Source organism: Leucopleurus acutus (assembly GCF_964270905.1).
Source record: "Leucopleurus acutus genome assembly, chromosome: 5".
NCBI lineage: Eukaryota > Metazoa > Chordata > Mammalia > Artiodactyla > Delphinidae > Leucopleurus > Leucopleurus acutus.
The window spans coordinates 89,919,970-89,934,326 of record NC_139147.1 but is presented as its reverse complement, the minus strand read 5'-3'; the positions used below and the strand labels follow the sequence as shown (position 1 = coordinate 89,934,326).

General features: G+C 37.0%; 1 protein-coding gene across 3 annotated transcripts in view; it reads right to left on the bottom strand.

The window, feature by feature from the left end:
* TBL1XR1 (TBL1X/Y related 1) overlaps positions 1-14,357 on the bottom strand; it is a 186,776-nt gene that overhangs the window by 29,305 nt on the left and 143,114 nt on the right. For 2 of the 3 annotated variants that reach the window (XM_082839045.1, XM_082839046.1), the window contains exons 3-4: positions 12,531-12,633; positions 642-787 (exon numbers count right to left, since the gene is read on the bottom strand). In XM_082839045.1, the coding sequence (XP_082695171.1) occupies positions 642-787; positions 12,531-12,588 (204 nt within the window). In that variant the 5' untranslated portion in view covers positions 12,589-12,633. The remainder of the gene's footprint in view (positions 1-641; positions 788-12,530; positions 12,634-14,357) is intronic. The other variant, XM_082839047.1, reaches the window with a different exon arrangement.

Below are 14,357 nucleotides of genomic sequence, written 5' to 3'. Positions count from 1 at the left end.
ATGTGAGGATTTTCACCTACACCAGGGCTTGCAAACTCTTTCTGTATAAGACTAGAGAGTAAATGTCCTGGGCTTTGCAGACCATAAGGTCTCTGTCACAGCCGCTCAATGCTGCCACTGTGGCACAAAAGCAGCCAGGTCCTATGAAAATGAAGGAGCATGGCTGCGTCCCAGGCAAACTTTACAGAAACGAGCAAGACAGGATTTGGCTCATGGGTCATAGCTGGCTGACACATGAGTTAAACTGCCTATACCATACAGACCTAGGTAACAGTAGCAAGAGTTGTCTTTAATTATAAACTTCCTTCCAAAATCAGTTATAACCAAATAACCTGAGAATTTCTAATTTCTCAATCAATTATGCTCTCAGTATGCCACAGCACAATTTTCTTATTTTAAAGAAAATTATTTCTTACTGTATACTTATAAAAACCATGTAAAGAGAAGTAAGATAATGGCTCTTACAGTTGGGAGCCAACAGGCCTTGGCTGTATGACCTGACCACCACATTAGGAATAATGCCCTTCAATCTTGTTTACCTGGTGAAGCTGAAGTCAGATAATGAATGAGTAAGCAAGATACCGGATACTGAAGGAAACATTTAGGAGTAAGAATCGGTATTTGAGCTAAGTCTTCCTTACCTCATTAATACTAACTTCTGCCTCTACATACTGGAGACCTTTCTGGATGATAGAAATCAATGCAGCAGGCGGGACGAGGGCACCATTTATGTTAGACTGACTGATATGGCTTTCTATACCAAAGGTGAACGCTGAATGAGAAAATCCTGAAAGCAAAAGAAAAGGTATAACAATTTATTCTCCAAGTGGCAACATGCTATGTGACACAAATGAAAGACATCTACAGTCTTTCAAAATCACATTCCACCCATCTGAAATCCCAGACTGTTAGCTAAGGTTAAATATGTTTTTAAACAAAATAAGTATCAAAATCCAAACAAGTTAACCTTTAGGTATTTTCCTTTTCACCTTAATTACATAATGGTGGCACATAATTTTCCTCAACAAATATAGTATCAAACTTTAAAACTGGAAAAAGGCCTTTGTAGACCATGTGACTCAACTGTTTCACTCAAGATAATTCAGCCCAAGGTATACTGACATTTAATATTTCTGTAGTATATTTAAATTTCTACATATAAATCATCACACACCTTATAAATTCAATACTTTGCAGGTTATTTTTAAAAACTACCTAGGAAATTAAAAGCAAACTAATATAAGGAATGAAAACTGAAATTTAATAAAGAATAATTTGTATGCTTAAATTTCATTGTATGTATGATTAAGTGTTAAAAAAAATGTTACTAATGCTTTGCTACTTAGTAATAACCCATCTAAATGAAAGCTTTAGAAAATGAAGAGTTGGCAAGTGAAAATCCAATTTGATTGTCCAACAATTCTTTAATTTTAATTTGAAATACATAAACCAAAACATTCACATAACAAAAATCTCTTTACGCTGGCCTTGATTTTTTTTTTAACTAAAGTCAAGTCCTAATTCAAAAGTAAAATTCTAGTAAACTGATAGGCCCAAGGGTGGTTATTTTCTTTACCAACATTATCATCCTCTGCAGAGCTTATCATTAAATAGTAACTGTCATTAATGTATTTTAAATAATTCAATTCTACATCTGTACAGAATGTTAAGAAAGTTTCATACTAAATAAAGTAAACGAACATGGGCTTATTCGGTCTTGGTTAAACTAATTTAATCCATATAATGTGTTATCTAGCCTGTCTATCCTAGCTGTTTAGTGCTTAATTAGTCCACGTCTTTTTCCATTTTGTGCTCCCACTCTCAGGCTCCTTCTGGCACTTACGAACAGTCTATAATAAAATACTGTGGGCTCACAAATAGCATGTGGCTAGGAGAAACTTTAATTGGTTAATAGAGAGCCAAAGTACACCAAGGTTGATTTTCCTTAGGGGTGCTCCTTCCTTACCTCTTTGGGACACCTAACCATTCCTGTAAATACCCATAGTGAGAAGTAAAAAGATGTTACCTTTAAGACTTGAATTTTGACTTCTTGATTTCGCCCACAGACAAGATCATTATTAAACGCATGTACAGTCTGCAACTTAACCTGAGCTCACAAGGAAGGCTAAGAAACATACAAATAAAAAATGCACCATTTTGCATTGTCCCTGTCAGGAAACCCACAACTACTTGAGCGTGAGTAGACTCCAGATCACCAGGATAGGAAGCTGAGAAAAAAGACTGGGAAGGATGGGGAGAAAGGGTGAGAGATACAGCAGTGAAATCCATGAGCAGTGAGGTTGGAGACTCCTGTTCTCAATTTCATATCCCTCCCCAAATAAATTCTGCAGTAGATCATAAATAGAAAAATAAAGCTAAACAGCCTAGTGGCTTAGGGATTTAAAAAGACTTCAAGATAGATGATATCACTTACAGAGGGCCTATACCATGCACACACATATACTTTTATTACTTTATTATCTGAATTAGCAGGTGTGAAAACAGTTACATAGACAATAAGGATTCATTCAGGGACCATGGCCGTCACCACGGCGTTCTCCCAGTCCTACTGAACAGTTAGAATACGGTCAAGGATAAAGTTAAGGCAGAGCGAGCTCCTGTTTATTGACAGAAAATAAAAGACTGCATCACTGTTCTTGTTTCATCTCAGGGTATTAGAAAGTGGCATCAGTAGTGCATGAAACATTAAGACACTTTGTTAGCAAGTTATTTTGATCTTCATAAGCCTTCTAAATTGTAGCAGAGTCTATGATTTCTGTACTCCAACTCCTAAGGACAATTTAAATAATCATGAATTACACTTAACCCTGTTTAATTAGATGGTAGAGTCCAAACTTATGTCAAAGAATATCCTAAGAGTTGCAGGTAGAACGATGTCAATTTTTGGCTGGAATGTTGCCTATATCCCCAATTTTTTTTGTGAGGTCAGGTGCTCACTGCCATCTCAAGTTATTACGTATGTGCTTAGAATGTTCTCAAATAGCAAGAAAACAACCCTAAAGCGGCCATTAGCACAGTTTTGGCCCTTATTGCTAATGTTTACTCTAAAGAAGGTCCATACTTAAATGCTCTGCTGTAAATACGTGCTGAACTCAGCTATAACTTTTTATTTCTAGTTACAGCATTACACGACACCTTAAAATCATTATGTTCAAAACTACTCTTCTGGGCTTCCCTGGTGGCGCAGTGGTTGAGAGTCCGCCTGCCGATGCAGGGGACATGGGTTCGTACCCCGGTCCGGGAAGATCCCACATGCCGCGGAGCGGCTGGGCCCTTGAGCCATGGCCGCTGAGCCTGCGCTCCGCAGCGGGAGAGGCCACAGCAGTGAGAGGCCCACGTACCGCAAAACAAAAAAAAAAACAAACAAAAAAAACTACTCTTCTTCTTCCCCTCCCTAAAACTTCTTTTTCCTTAGAAATTTCTCACCTTACTTTGCTATACCTGAAGGTCATCCTAACTTCCACCTCAGCCCCTGGCATTCCACCATTTTGCCAAATCCTATCAATCCTCCCTCTCTGGTCCCTGTCATCAGCTTTCCTTTTGTGCCAGAATGTGGAATTTATTCCCCCATCATCCTCTGCCTGGACTACTGCTGTCATAAGTTCCTTTCCTCTGTTCCCCAGTCCAGTACGCTTGCTACACCATAGCCAGACTACTACTTGTAAAACAAAAACTGATCATGCTGGGCTTCCCTGGTGGAGCAGTGGTTAAGAATCCACCTGCCAATGAAGGAGACACGGGTTCGATCCCTGGTCCGGGAAGATCCCACATGCCGCGGAGCAACTAAGCCCGTGCGCCACAACTACTGAGCCTGCGCTCTAGAGCCTGTGAGCCACAACTACTGAAGCCCGCGTGCCTAGAGCCCGTGCTCTGCAACAAGAGAAGCCACCGCAATGAGAAGCCCACGCACCGCAAAGAAGAGTAGCCCCTGCTTGCCGCAACTAGAGAAAGCCCACGTGCAGCAACGAAGACCCAACACAGCCAAAAATAAATAAATAAATTTTAAAAAAACAAAGTATGTTTAAAAACAAACCAAAAAAACTGATCATACCACTCCTTTCCTGAATACTTTCAATGATCCTTTTGGTCTTCATAATCAAGGCCAAACTCCTAAGTGTGGCACACAGTTACTTTTGTAATCTTGACCCTACCCATCTCTCCAGGCTCATCTCCCCAATTCCACCCTCCCACTCTTCCCAATGCACATTAAATTCAAGTGACTGCCAACTACAAGGTAACACCTAGAATATACTGTGCTATCGCATGCCTTTGGGCCTTATGCGTTCCTGTGCTCTTTTCACCTACGTGAATAGAGGTGAAGTCCTTCCTTCTGCTGCTCCAGGGCTGATCATTCTCTTCTATGCTAACCCTATAACTTGTATAGGTATAGCATCTATACGGGTTGTGTGTATGTATATGACTAACAGACTGGGCTGCCTGAGGATGGGGTTTATGTCTAGTAATCTTTCAGTTCTGGGAAACTAGATGTCACCTAATTATACCAGTGCTCAAAAAACATTTGTTAAGTCAGAATGCAATTCTACTGTAATTTATCTTAGCACATCAGGAAATCTATGCATCTAGGAAAAACATACAACTTAAATCTCCCTTGAGAAACTAAAACCTGAACCAGGGTTATGCCAAAATGTATTTATTTGCACTTATCTGTAAATATATATGCAGGCAATACTTTTTCAGGGACAACTTTTGATCTACATGGTAAAAGGCAAAAAGGATCAACTTAAATCTGTGAAATGCTGAAGTCTAGCCTGCTTGCCTAATACAGCATCCCCTGTTTCCAGGGGTAGAAGCAAATGATATAAATAATACTCTGTATAAAGATATTGTAATCAAATATTCTACACATTCACTAGCGTGATTAAGATTTGGAAGGTAGAAAAGGAATTCCAGAGAGGAGTAAGGCTGAAAACCACAAAGTTCAGTATACAGTAATTCAGTTACATTCAGTGATAAAGACCAGCAGTGGTAGGGGGTCTATGTGGAGTTACCCTTGAGACCATGCACTGTTCCCATGTAAGAAATGAGGTCACAAGACAACCATTTTCTACATATTGCTTGTTTCAGGAGTGCTTTCCCTTGGCATGACAGGGATTATATTCTCAAAGGGAAGTCAAGTCCTCTAGAGCCTGTCTCCTTCGCAAATTGAGAATACAGGACCATGAAACGGGGCCTTGAACACGGTTATGGTGTAGGGTGTCTGAACAAGGGGGTGTCGGGGGGGGGCGGGGAAATGCAAAGCTTAATTACTATCACAGCACAGTGCCCTGGTCTGGAAGCAAAATCTGATTTATCCAAGGTCCTTTTTAAGCTTCTGGTCAGAAAAGCCCAGAAAGTTATATCCCTGCTTCCATCACCATAACACTCCCTTGCCCCCAAATCTGTTTCCAATTCTTTCCTACAGACCCAGAGCTTTGTTTACTATAAAAAATTCCCTACTTAAATGCTTAAAGGTTTTAGAAAAGGTAAAAAGAAGTAGAGGAAAAAATGCTATAGGGGACCTTGTATGTTGAAGAGTTAGACCTAGCACTTAAAAAAAAGGGAAGAAGAAGAAGAAAAAATTACAATACCAAAACTCAAATACAACTGTTAAAAGTTTTTATTTCCAGGCTTCCCTGGTGGCGCAGTGGTTGGGAGTCCGCCTACCGATTCAGGGGATACGGGTTCGTGCCCCGGTCCGGGAAGATCCCACATGCCGCGGAGCGGCTGGGCCCGTGACCCATGGCGGCTAAGCCTGCGCGTCCGGAGCCTGTGCTCCACAATGGGAGAGGCCGCAATAGTGAGAGGCCCGCGTACCGCAAAAAAAAAAAAAAAAAAGTTTTATTTCCTTCTTTCCAGCACAATACACTGGCTATACAGTTTTGTGCCCTTAAAGTATATATATAACTATGAACATTTGATATGAATTATATTTTCCGAAATAATTTTATTATCATAATATTCAGCCAATAAATGTAGCTAGTAAATTATTCATCCTATGGCTGGTCATTTGGAGTTTCCCAATATTCACTATTTAAAAAGACTCTTACCTCAAATATCTATGTGTATAGGCTTTTGCTATATATATATATATATATATATATATATATATATATATGTTTTTCTCCTTAGGATGGAGTCCCTCAAAAGTAGAAGGGGACATCAACATTTTAAAGGAAGTTCATGATTGCCAAATTGCTTTTCCAAAAAATTGTACAAATTTATAATGCCATCAGCAATTTATATGTTTCCTTATACCCTTGCTACGCTGGCTATTCCTAAAAAAAACAAAAAGATTACTATCAAGATTGAACAAGTTCTCTGTTTGGCAACTATTAAAGGACCTTTGTCTTTTAACAAGTATGTCAGTAGGAATGTGTAATAGGAATTTCCTTTATCAGCAGAAAAATAGCTTACAAAAAAGAGGAGAAAAACTGATTTGGAAGTATAAAAGTAGAGTAATTACCAGCATTTATGACAACTGCTTGCTGTTTGTTGCTAAGGAGTCATGTGTAAAACAACTCCGTGTGTCAAATCAATGTTACCGCATATTTTATTGTATTATAAAGCAAAACTATATACCTACTTACACTCTTGTAACTGACCATCTACTCATAAAAACTGAAAGAAAGACTCACGGTGGATATACCAGATGCTGAGCTCCCCTCACTCCCATTCTTCACGGCTAGAGGCACATTACTGATAGCCAGTTTAACCTAACTCCATCCCGCTGCTGTAAAAATCTGTTTATAAATGGCACCAGCAGGGCATATGTAGGAAGGAATGTTTATCTAGCCCAGTTCTGAGTCAAGAGAAACCACACTGTCATTTTATTGCTGATATTTTACTGCCCGTTGTCCGGGTTAATACAAAGTCACTAAATGAAAAAGACAAATGAATGGGCTCTTTGGTGTTGTAAGTCAGAACCTTAATGTTATATATAAACATTCAGATTAGTTTGTGCCCACTATGATCATGTTTAGATTTCCAAATTAAGTGTGTGTTTGATGTGTGATCTTAAAAGAAGCAAATATAACATTTTAAGTAAGCATCATGTCAGAAGAAGTGGTGTGGTACATGGCCTATTTCCTAGGAGACACAATATCCCTTTGAAACGATTAGGAAACAGTGGAGAGAAGCGGGGTGCAGTAGAGACAAGACGATCTTTCATGAAGCAAATGCTTTAAGCCTACATACATCATCACCTTCTTATAAATGGAGACTACATGGCAAGATGAATCTTAGTTCTAAAAACATGAGGATTTTTAAAAATAACAGTACTCAGAATCACAATCTAGAAAATTACTCAGTAACAAGCACATGTTGTTTTTGCATTTTCCAGTTAGTTTTCAATCATAAGATGCAACCGTTTCATAGCATTCAACATTCAAGTTCACCATAAATATGTTACTGAGTTCCTAAACATGTAACAGATGACAGTTAAATCTAGAATCCAGAATTCTCCCCTAAACCAAATACATAATTTAAGCAAAATAAAATTTCATCTTAAACAAAGCAACAAGAAAGACGGGTGCCACAAAGTTCACAAATAATTGCCAGGAACAATTTCTTTAGGAAAAAAAAAAACCTGTGAATAACTACAGGAGAGTCAAGTGATACAAAGGGGGAGCAGATGGGGGGAAGGAAAATTTAACAGATGCAAACCAGCTTAGCTCTTCTAAAATTAACACTGCATCAGGTTCTGTTATATACAACTAACTATAGTATGTATCACTTAGTACTCATTCTGCATATGGTTGCTAGATAGGAGTTGTTAGGGCAGTCAAATTATTAATGGCCTTGGGTGAATGCTAATTAAAGGGAGCATACTGAATCAAATCCATCATTACTTACAGTACTACATGTCTAATACACTCAATTTCCAAGTCATCTCAAAAGAAAAAAAGAATAACAAATTTTATTCCCCAGGAAATGTGTTAAATATGAAAAGTCTAGTTCATAATAGTGCAAAATGATGATGACCGAAGTAATATGTTTAGGGTGAACTTTCTAGAGATAAAAATAAGAAAGACAAAAGTTCCAACACAGTAAAACCATCCCACAATAAATAAACTTTCCTCTTAATTAATTTTAATGAATAGAGAAGGATGGTTTATTTCAAACAGAAGTTTATAAAACATTTGAGGCTATCACACTATAGTCCCTTTCCAACAAGTAACAAATTTTATGAATGAGAAAATGGGGAGCTCTGAGAAGTTATGTATCTGGGGGCGGGGGAGTACTTTTAACAGGTAATATTTTCTAGTGCTGATAATATTCGTAATAGAAGATTTAGCACACAGTATAAAGTATTTAAGATTAAAACAATTTAAGTGATTTTATTTCCTCTGGAGATGGATACCACAGTCCAGTCAACATTAAACACTGCAGAGAATATGAGAAGCTCTTACTGAAAACATTATTTCTAAATCACACATTTATCAAAAAAGAACAAGACTTTCATAAGGTGTTTTTAGACTTTCTGAGAACTTTTCAGATAATGAGACAAGCAGGAAGGAAATTTTACTTTCCTTTGTGGCAGGTCTTTACAAACCAGCCCTTTGAATGTCTTGGCACAGATACTTTCTTTGCTGTAAATACTTCTTTTCTTCCTATCTCCTAATCCGATTCAGTACTCTTTTAGAGGGAAGGTAGCAATATTAAGATTCTTTCTTCTGCATTGTTTTAAATCTTTCAAGTGAAATAACTATGGCCTGAAAGTAATTGACATTTTTTCTTAGCTATTTAACAACTAATTCTCCGTAAGAGTATGAAATTCTTGTAAGTTACGGTGATAAATAAATACTGAATCCCCAAAGCAACCCAGAGAAGGAATTACTGGACTAGGTGATTCCAAAAACTACAATCCACTACGAAAGTGGCCATTTTAATGTATAATTAGAGATCAGAATCACAAGTGGCAAGTGTTAAGATGGGTTAGATTCCGAGCTCTATCTGAAACCTGTCCTGAGTTGACGGATGTTTCTTAAACTCTTTCCTATCTCTTATCTCTGGAATTAATTTCAAATGAATGTCTCACGGTATCCTTTATGTCATAAACATGCCTCATCGTTCTTGCTAAACCTTGCCTACAAATAAAAATACACCACTTTAGGGGCAGCTCCCTCTTTAGGAGATACTCTCACACTCCAAACCTCAGTATGTACATTTCAGGCTTTCTACTTTAGCTCAAATACTTACTAAATATAATTTTTCTTTCAAGATATTGTGGACATGCAACACTTTCTTGTCAAGTTCTAACTGTCCTACAACTAACACAGACCAGTGGCTTTCAAACTTATTAGTGCCTAAGAACCACCTGGAGCATGTCAACCCACCAGCAGAGCAAAGTCAAAATGTCATCAGTGTTACCAGGTCCCCTTCCCTCTCCCTGGAACACACCCTCTATCTCTGACCTTCTTACTGCGTCCATCCTTTCTGTGGCGGGGCCAGAAAAGGAAACTGGAAGTACCACTATGCTGACTTCTCATTCCGTTCCCCAGCAGTCTTCAAAACACAAGCTCGTCTGAAAAGTACCTCCTTCCTTTTCAAATGAGCACCAGATTCACCACATTACGCAATATAAGATAATGTGTAATTTAATAAGGCAAAATGGGAAATTTACTCAATTATTCCTATCAGAACCTATACGAAGGCTGCGTACTGCCCACGTTTACAGCAATTATGTTTTTAACAATCATAAATCGGACATTATTTGGCATGAAAGAATACACTTATGAGCTATTCACACCTAAAATTAGTCTGCAATAGCTGAGTTAAGGAATTTGGGACCTATCAATTTGAGTGGGCTTTTTTCCTCAGTAGTTTGTCATTTTGGTTGTTGCAGTTTCAGAGTCTTTCTGAAGCAGAGATATGAGGGGGTAGGGGGGTGTCATTTCTCCCTCTGTGTGGAGAAAACAAAAAAATTAAAGACTTTTAAGAAACAACTGCCAGAGCAAATCTGATGGAAACCACTGCCTAACACAGAGTTCTGAGTGTTGAGAATAACAAACATGTGCTTTTCCAATGTGTGTACTATACATTCAAGCTTATAAAGCAAATTTATGTTGTGACCTTTCCTGAACAAATTACATTTGAATGAGAAAACTCTGTATTAATAGTTCATGCAGGAGAAAACAGTTTCAACATAATCAAAGATTTCAAGATCTAGAATTAGATTTAGGGAAAAATGGCACAATCTTCGATTTTGAGTTTTTAAAGTGAGTTTGTAAATAATTAGCAACCATGTACTATTATCAAGTTGTTTTATATTTTAATTTTCTGGAAGACAATTTTATTTTACAATGTAAACCCATAATAAAGTCACTTCTGTATTTAAAAAAAAATGTCATCAGTGTAGCCTGATTTTCCCCTATAAAACATAATGTAAACAGGAAGTTACCAATTTTATAAAGGGACTGGTGTTCACATTTTTAGAGATGTGGCTTAACATCATACTTCATCACCAGTACGACTGTAAAGTATAAAGTTTTCTAAAGAATACACAAAGCACAACTAGGAACACAGTTAACATTTATACAGACTTAATACGATAAATATCAGTCTACCATACAAAGCTTTTTGTGAAAAAATATTATTCTTGCTTTATGTTTACTGCAATATAAAATACCTTAAAACATGAAATTTAGAAGCATTTCCTCTGAGAACATAAGCAACTTTAAGACTTTTCATAATATTTAATCACTGGACACTCTTTCAGAAATTAATCCAGAGTATTATTTTACTGTCCCTTTCACTTGCTGTATTTTCTTATAGCGACATAAAACATCAACCTGTGGGTTTCTGTTTGGAAATAAGCTTTGAGCGTTCATTCATCTCTCTAACTTCACCTTCCCCTACTTCACCTCAGCGTAGGCTGAACCACAGGATGCTGCTGAGCATTACAACTGCTTCTCACCTCCAGAAACAGTAGTTTCATATGGTTGAACCTAAATAGCTGCCTTTGCAACGTATCTACAAGCCATTACAATATACTTCCCATGTACTAATGTTTCACACTGTTTTTTGCTTTAGTGTCTAAGGCTTCAAAGCTCTAGCTTAACTGGTGGTCAGATTCAAAGGCAGAAAAACCAGAGTTCATTTTGACTCAACAAATTCTTTCCAAATGGTCCAAAGTACTATATAACAATATCCAAACATGAGCATACATGTTACATATGTAACAGTCATTAAATCACTACCTTTTCCACTTTATTAATCATTATATCTTATGCAAAATATTCTATGGATGTCCTCCTTGGATATGCCTTCAATACCAGTATACCAATTGAAAATAAAACAAAGCAAAACAAGATCTATTAATTTCAAAGCTTCATAACAAGTTATTCTGCATTCTTGGTTACTTTACTTTCTTCTCCCTTTTTCCCTCCCTACCATTGTTGGACATAATTTTCTCAGCTGTTCCAAGCCAGAGAGGAGAAGTGATGGTGCTTGGGAATAGAAAATCCCATGCCCAAGAGAAAAGCTCAGAACTGGAGCGAAGCTGGGAATATCTCAACAAGCAGAATCTAAGATCTAAGGCCTTGTTTACATTCTCTGCCTAAGAAAGAACAACTAACTAAGCCCTATAAGAAAAATAACTAGAGTTTCAAACCAAAATTGAAGGCTCAACATTCTACTCTATTCCTTCCATCCCCTCTCAAAAGTGACTACCAAAATTATCTTTTTATACCAAACCGTACCTTACTAAACATCTCAATAACTTTAAACTATAATTTCTAAAATTCAACCTCTCCAGCATTTTTTCAACCACCAAATGATTCAATCTCATGTTAACAACCTAACTTACCACTGCAGTCCATCTTTTCCACCATCCTATGTCCCATCCAACCCAAGTTTTTCCCTCTTCTACTTTTACATTTTTTCCCCTTAATCCATCCCACATCTTCCCTCATAGTTTTCCTTCTGTTTTATGACAACACCTCTTAATCTATCTAGAAAACTGGGAGATCACTGACTTAATACTGACTACAAATGACTTTCAATGATTTATATTTACTAATCACCCCCCAATGAAATACATTAGTAAAATTCAGGTCAAAGACACATTTAATCAATTGGGATGACACTTATGAAAGTATTACGAAAAAATATGGCTAATTTACCTTTTGAAATGCTAACTGCAATCAGGACCAGTAACATTAAGCTGAGGATTCTGAATATACATTATCAAATTGATGGTATCTGAGAATTTGTATGTTCCTACCAACCGTGTGCAATAATCTCACTTCATTACAAATTACAAAAATGGTCTTTGAACAGTGAAAGCCAAACCACTTGTTACAAATATTTGCCTGAGATGATTCCAACATATTTGAAAGAGTCAGAGAGTTAAACCATGCAGTAACACATAGCTTTAAAATGGCAGTCCAGACATTAAGGAAACATACAAAGTTCAACAGTTTGGACTGGTACAAATTTCAAATGCATAAAAAGTTATTTTGAGAATATTAAAATAATTTGAGGCCTATTTACTTTATGAAAGTACTCACCTGACTCTTGCAAGTATCTATATACCAAGAAGTTGACCTCATCACTGCTTATACTCATCTTTATTCCCACTTAAACCATGAGGTCACAACACAGGATATAACCCTAAAAATAAAACAAAGTTAATTAAGTATTTTCTCAATAAAATATTTTAAACAAAATGTAAACAATGTTGTAAAAACCACATGATTTTATTAAATAATGTAAAATGAAGGTTAGATATTGCCTATTAATAAACCCTAACAAATATAGTTACTTCCAATAATTAGTAATAGATTATACAACCAAAACACGGCTGGGTCTCTTTTTCTGCAACATATTGGCAAAAATGATTCAAAATTTACAAAAGGGCCTTTGGCATCATATTTTAATGATTATATCAAATAGCATAAAAAGTCATTCCTTTTTTCTCCTTAACTGTAAAAAAAACAGTATATTTTAAGAATCAGAATATTATTTAGGAAAAGACTGATTTTAGACTACTGGAAGAGGGATGAGCCATCCATGCTGGTTTTGTCTACGTAATTCAGTAGAATGTGAAGTCTCTAACTTCTCAACATCTAATCTGCAATGTTCAAGTTTCAAAAAGCTCTAGGAATGCATACGGCAGAGAGGTTAGAGTACAGTTCTGAAAACTCAAATGATATTCTCAGAAGGAGGGAAAGAAGGAAACTGAGACATAACTTAAATATGTCCTAATTATATTTATCCATTCTCATGTCACAGAAGGGATTTAAAGAAAAGGTCAGCAAACTTTTCCTGTACAGAGCCCAACAGTAAATACGTTAGGCTTTGGCAGTCATATAGTCACTGTTACAACTACTCAATCTGCAGTTGTAGTGCAAAACCAGAAACCATGTTCCAATAAAACTTCATTTAGCAACACTAAAATCTGAATTTCATGTGACACTGTTGTGTCATAAAATATTTTTCTTTTGATTTCTTTTTCAGCACTTATTTAAAAACCTTTTTTAGCTTGTGGTCCTTATAAAAGGTTAGTGGGCCAGATTTGGCCCACAGACTATAGCTTCTTGGTCCCTTGTTTAAAAAAAGGATATACTGACATCTATTCAGTATAAAAGGGTAACTAATCATTGGCCTATGCTGATTGTTCTGCCGCATCATGAACCTCTTACGATGCAGGGTTAAGAGTATATTTAAAAATCACAAATTAATAAGCACTTGAGCAGGCTACTATGTGACAGGAACTGCTACTGCTGTAAATTATGGAAAACCTGGTGACTAAACACTTATCGAGCTTATCTCAGAAAAAAAGAAAGACAAACAAGGAGGTAATAACAATTCCCCCTTGGAAATACACAGAGGAAGCCCTAACCAATCTTAGTAGTCTGGAAATACATCTCCAGTACTAGCGTACAGTTCTGAAAACTCAAATGATATTCTCAGAAGGAGGGAAAGAAGGAAACTGAAACATAACTTAAATATGTCCTAATTATATTTATCCGTTCTCATGTCACAGAAGGGATTTAAAGAAAAGGTCAGCAAACTTTTCCTGTTCAGAGCCCAACAGCAGACCTGAAGGATAGATGGGAGGAGAATGAGAACATGAATATTTGGGGAGGAAGGCAAGGAACAGAAGCAATCCAGTGAGCAGCAACAGTCGGTGGAAGGGCTGGGGGAAGAAAAAGGAAGAAAACATGAAGCAAGGCTTGAGAGGGGCCTTGAAACCATCACTTAAGAGAAAATTAATGCCCTAAAAGGTTTTAAGCAGGGAGGGGGAATGACCACATTTACATTTTAAAAAGATCATCCAGAATTCTAATACGAAGAACAGACTAGAAGGAAAGGTAGCCAAGTTAGGAGGGTGC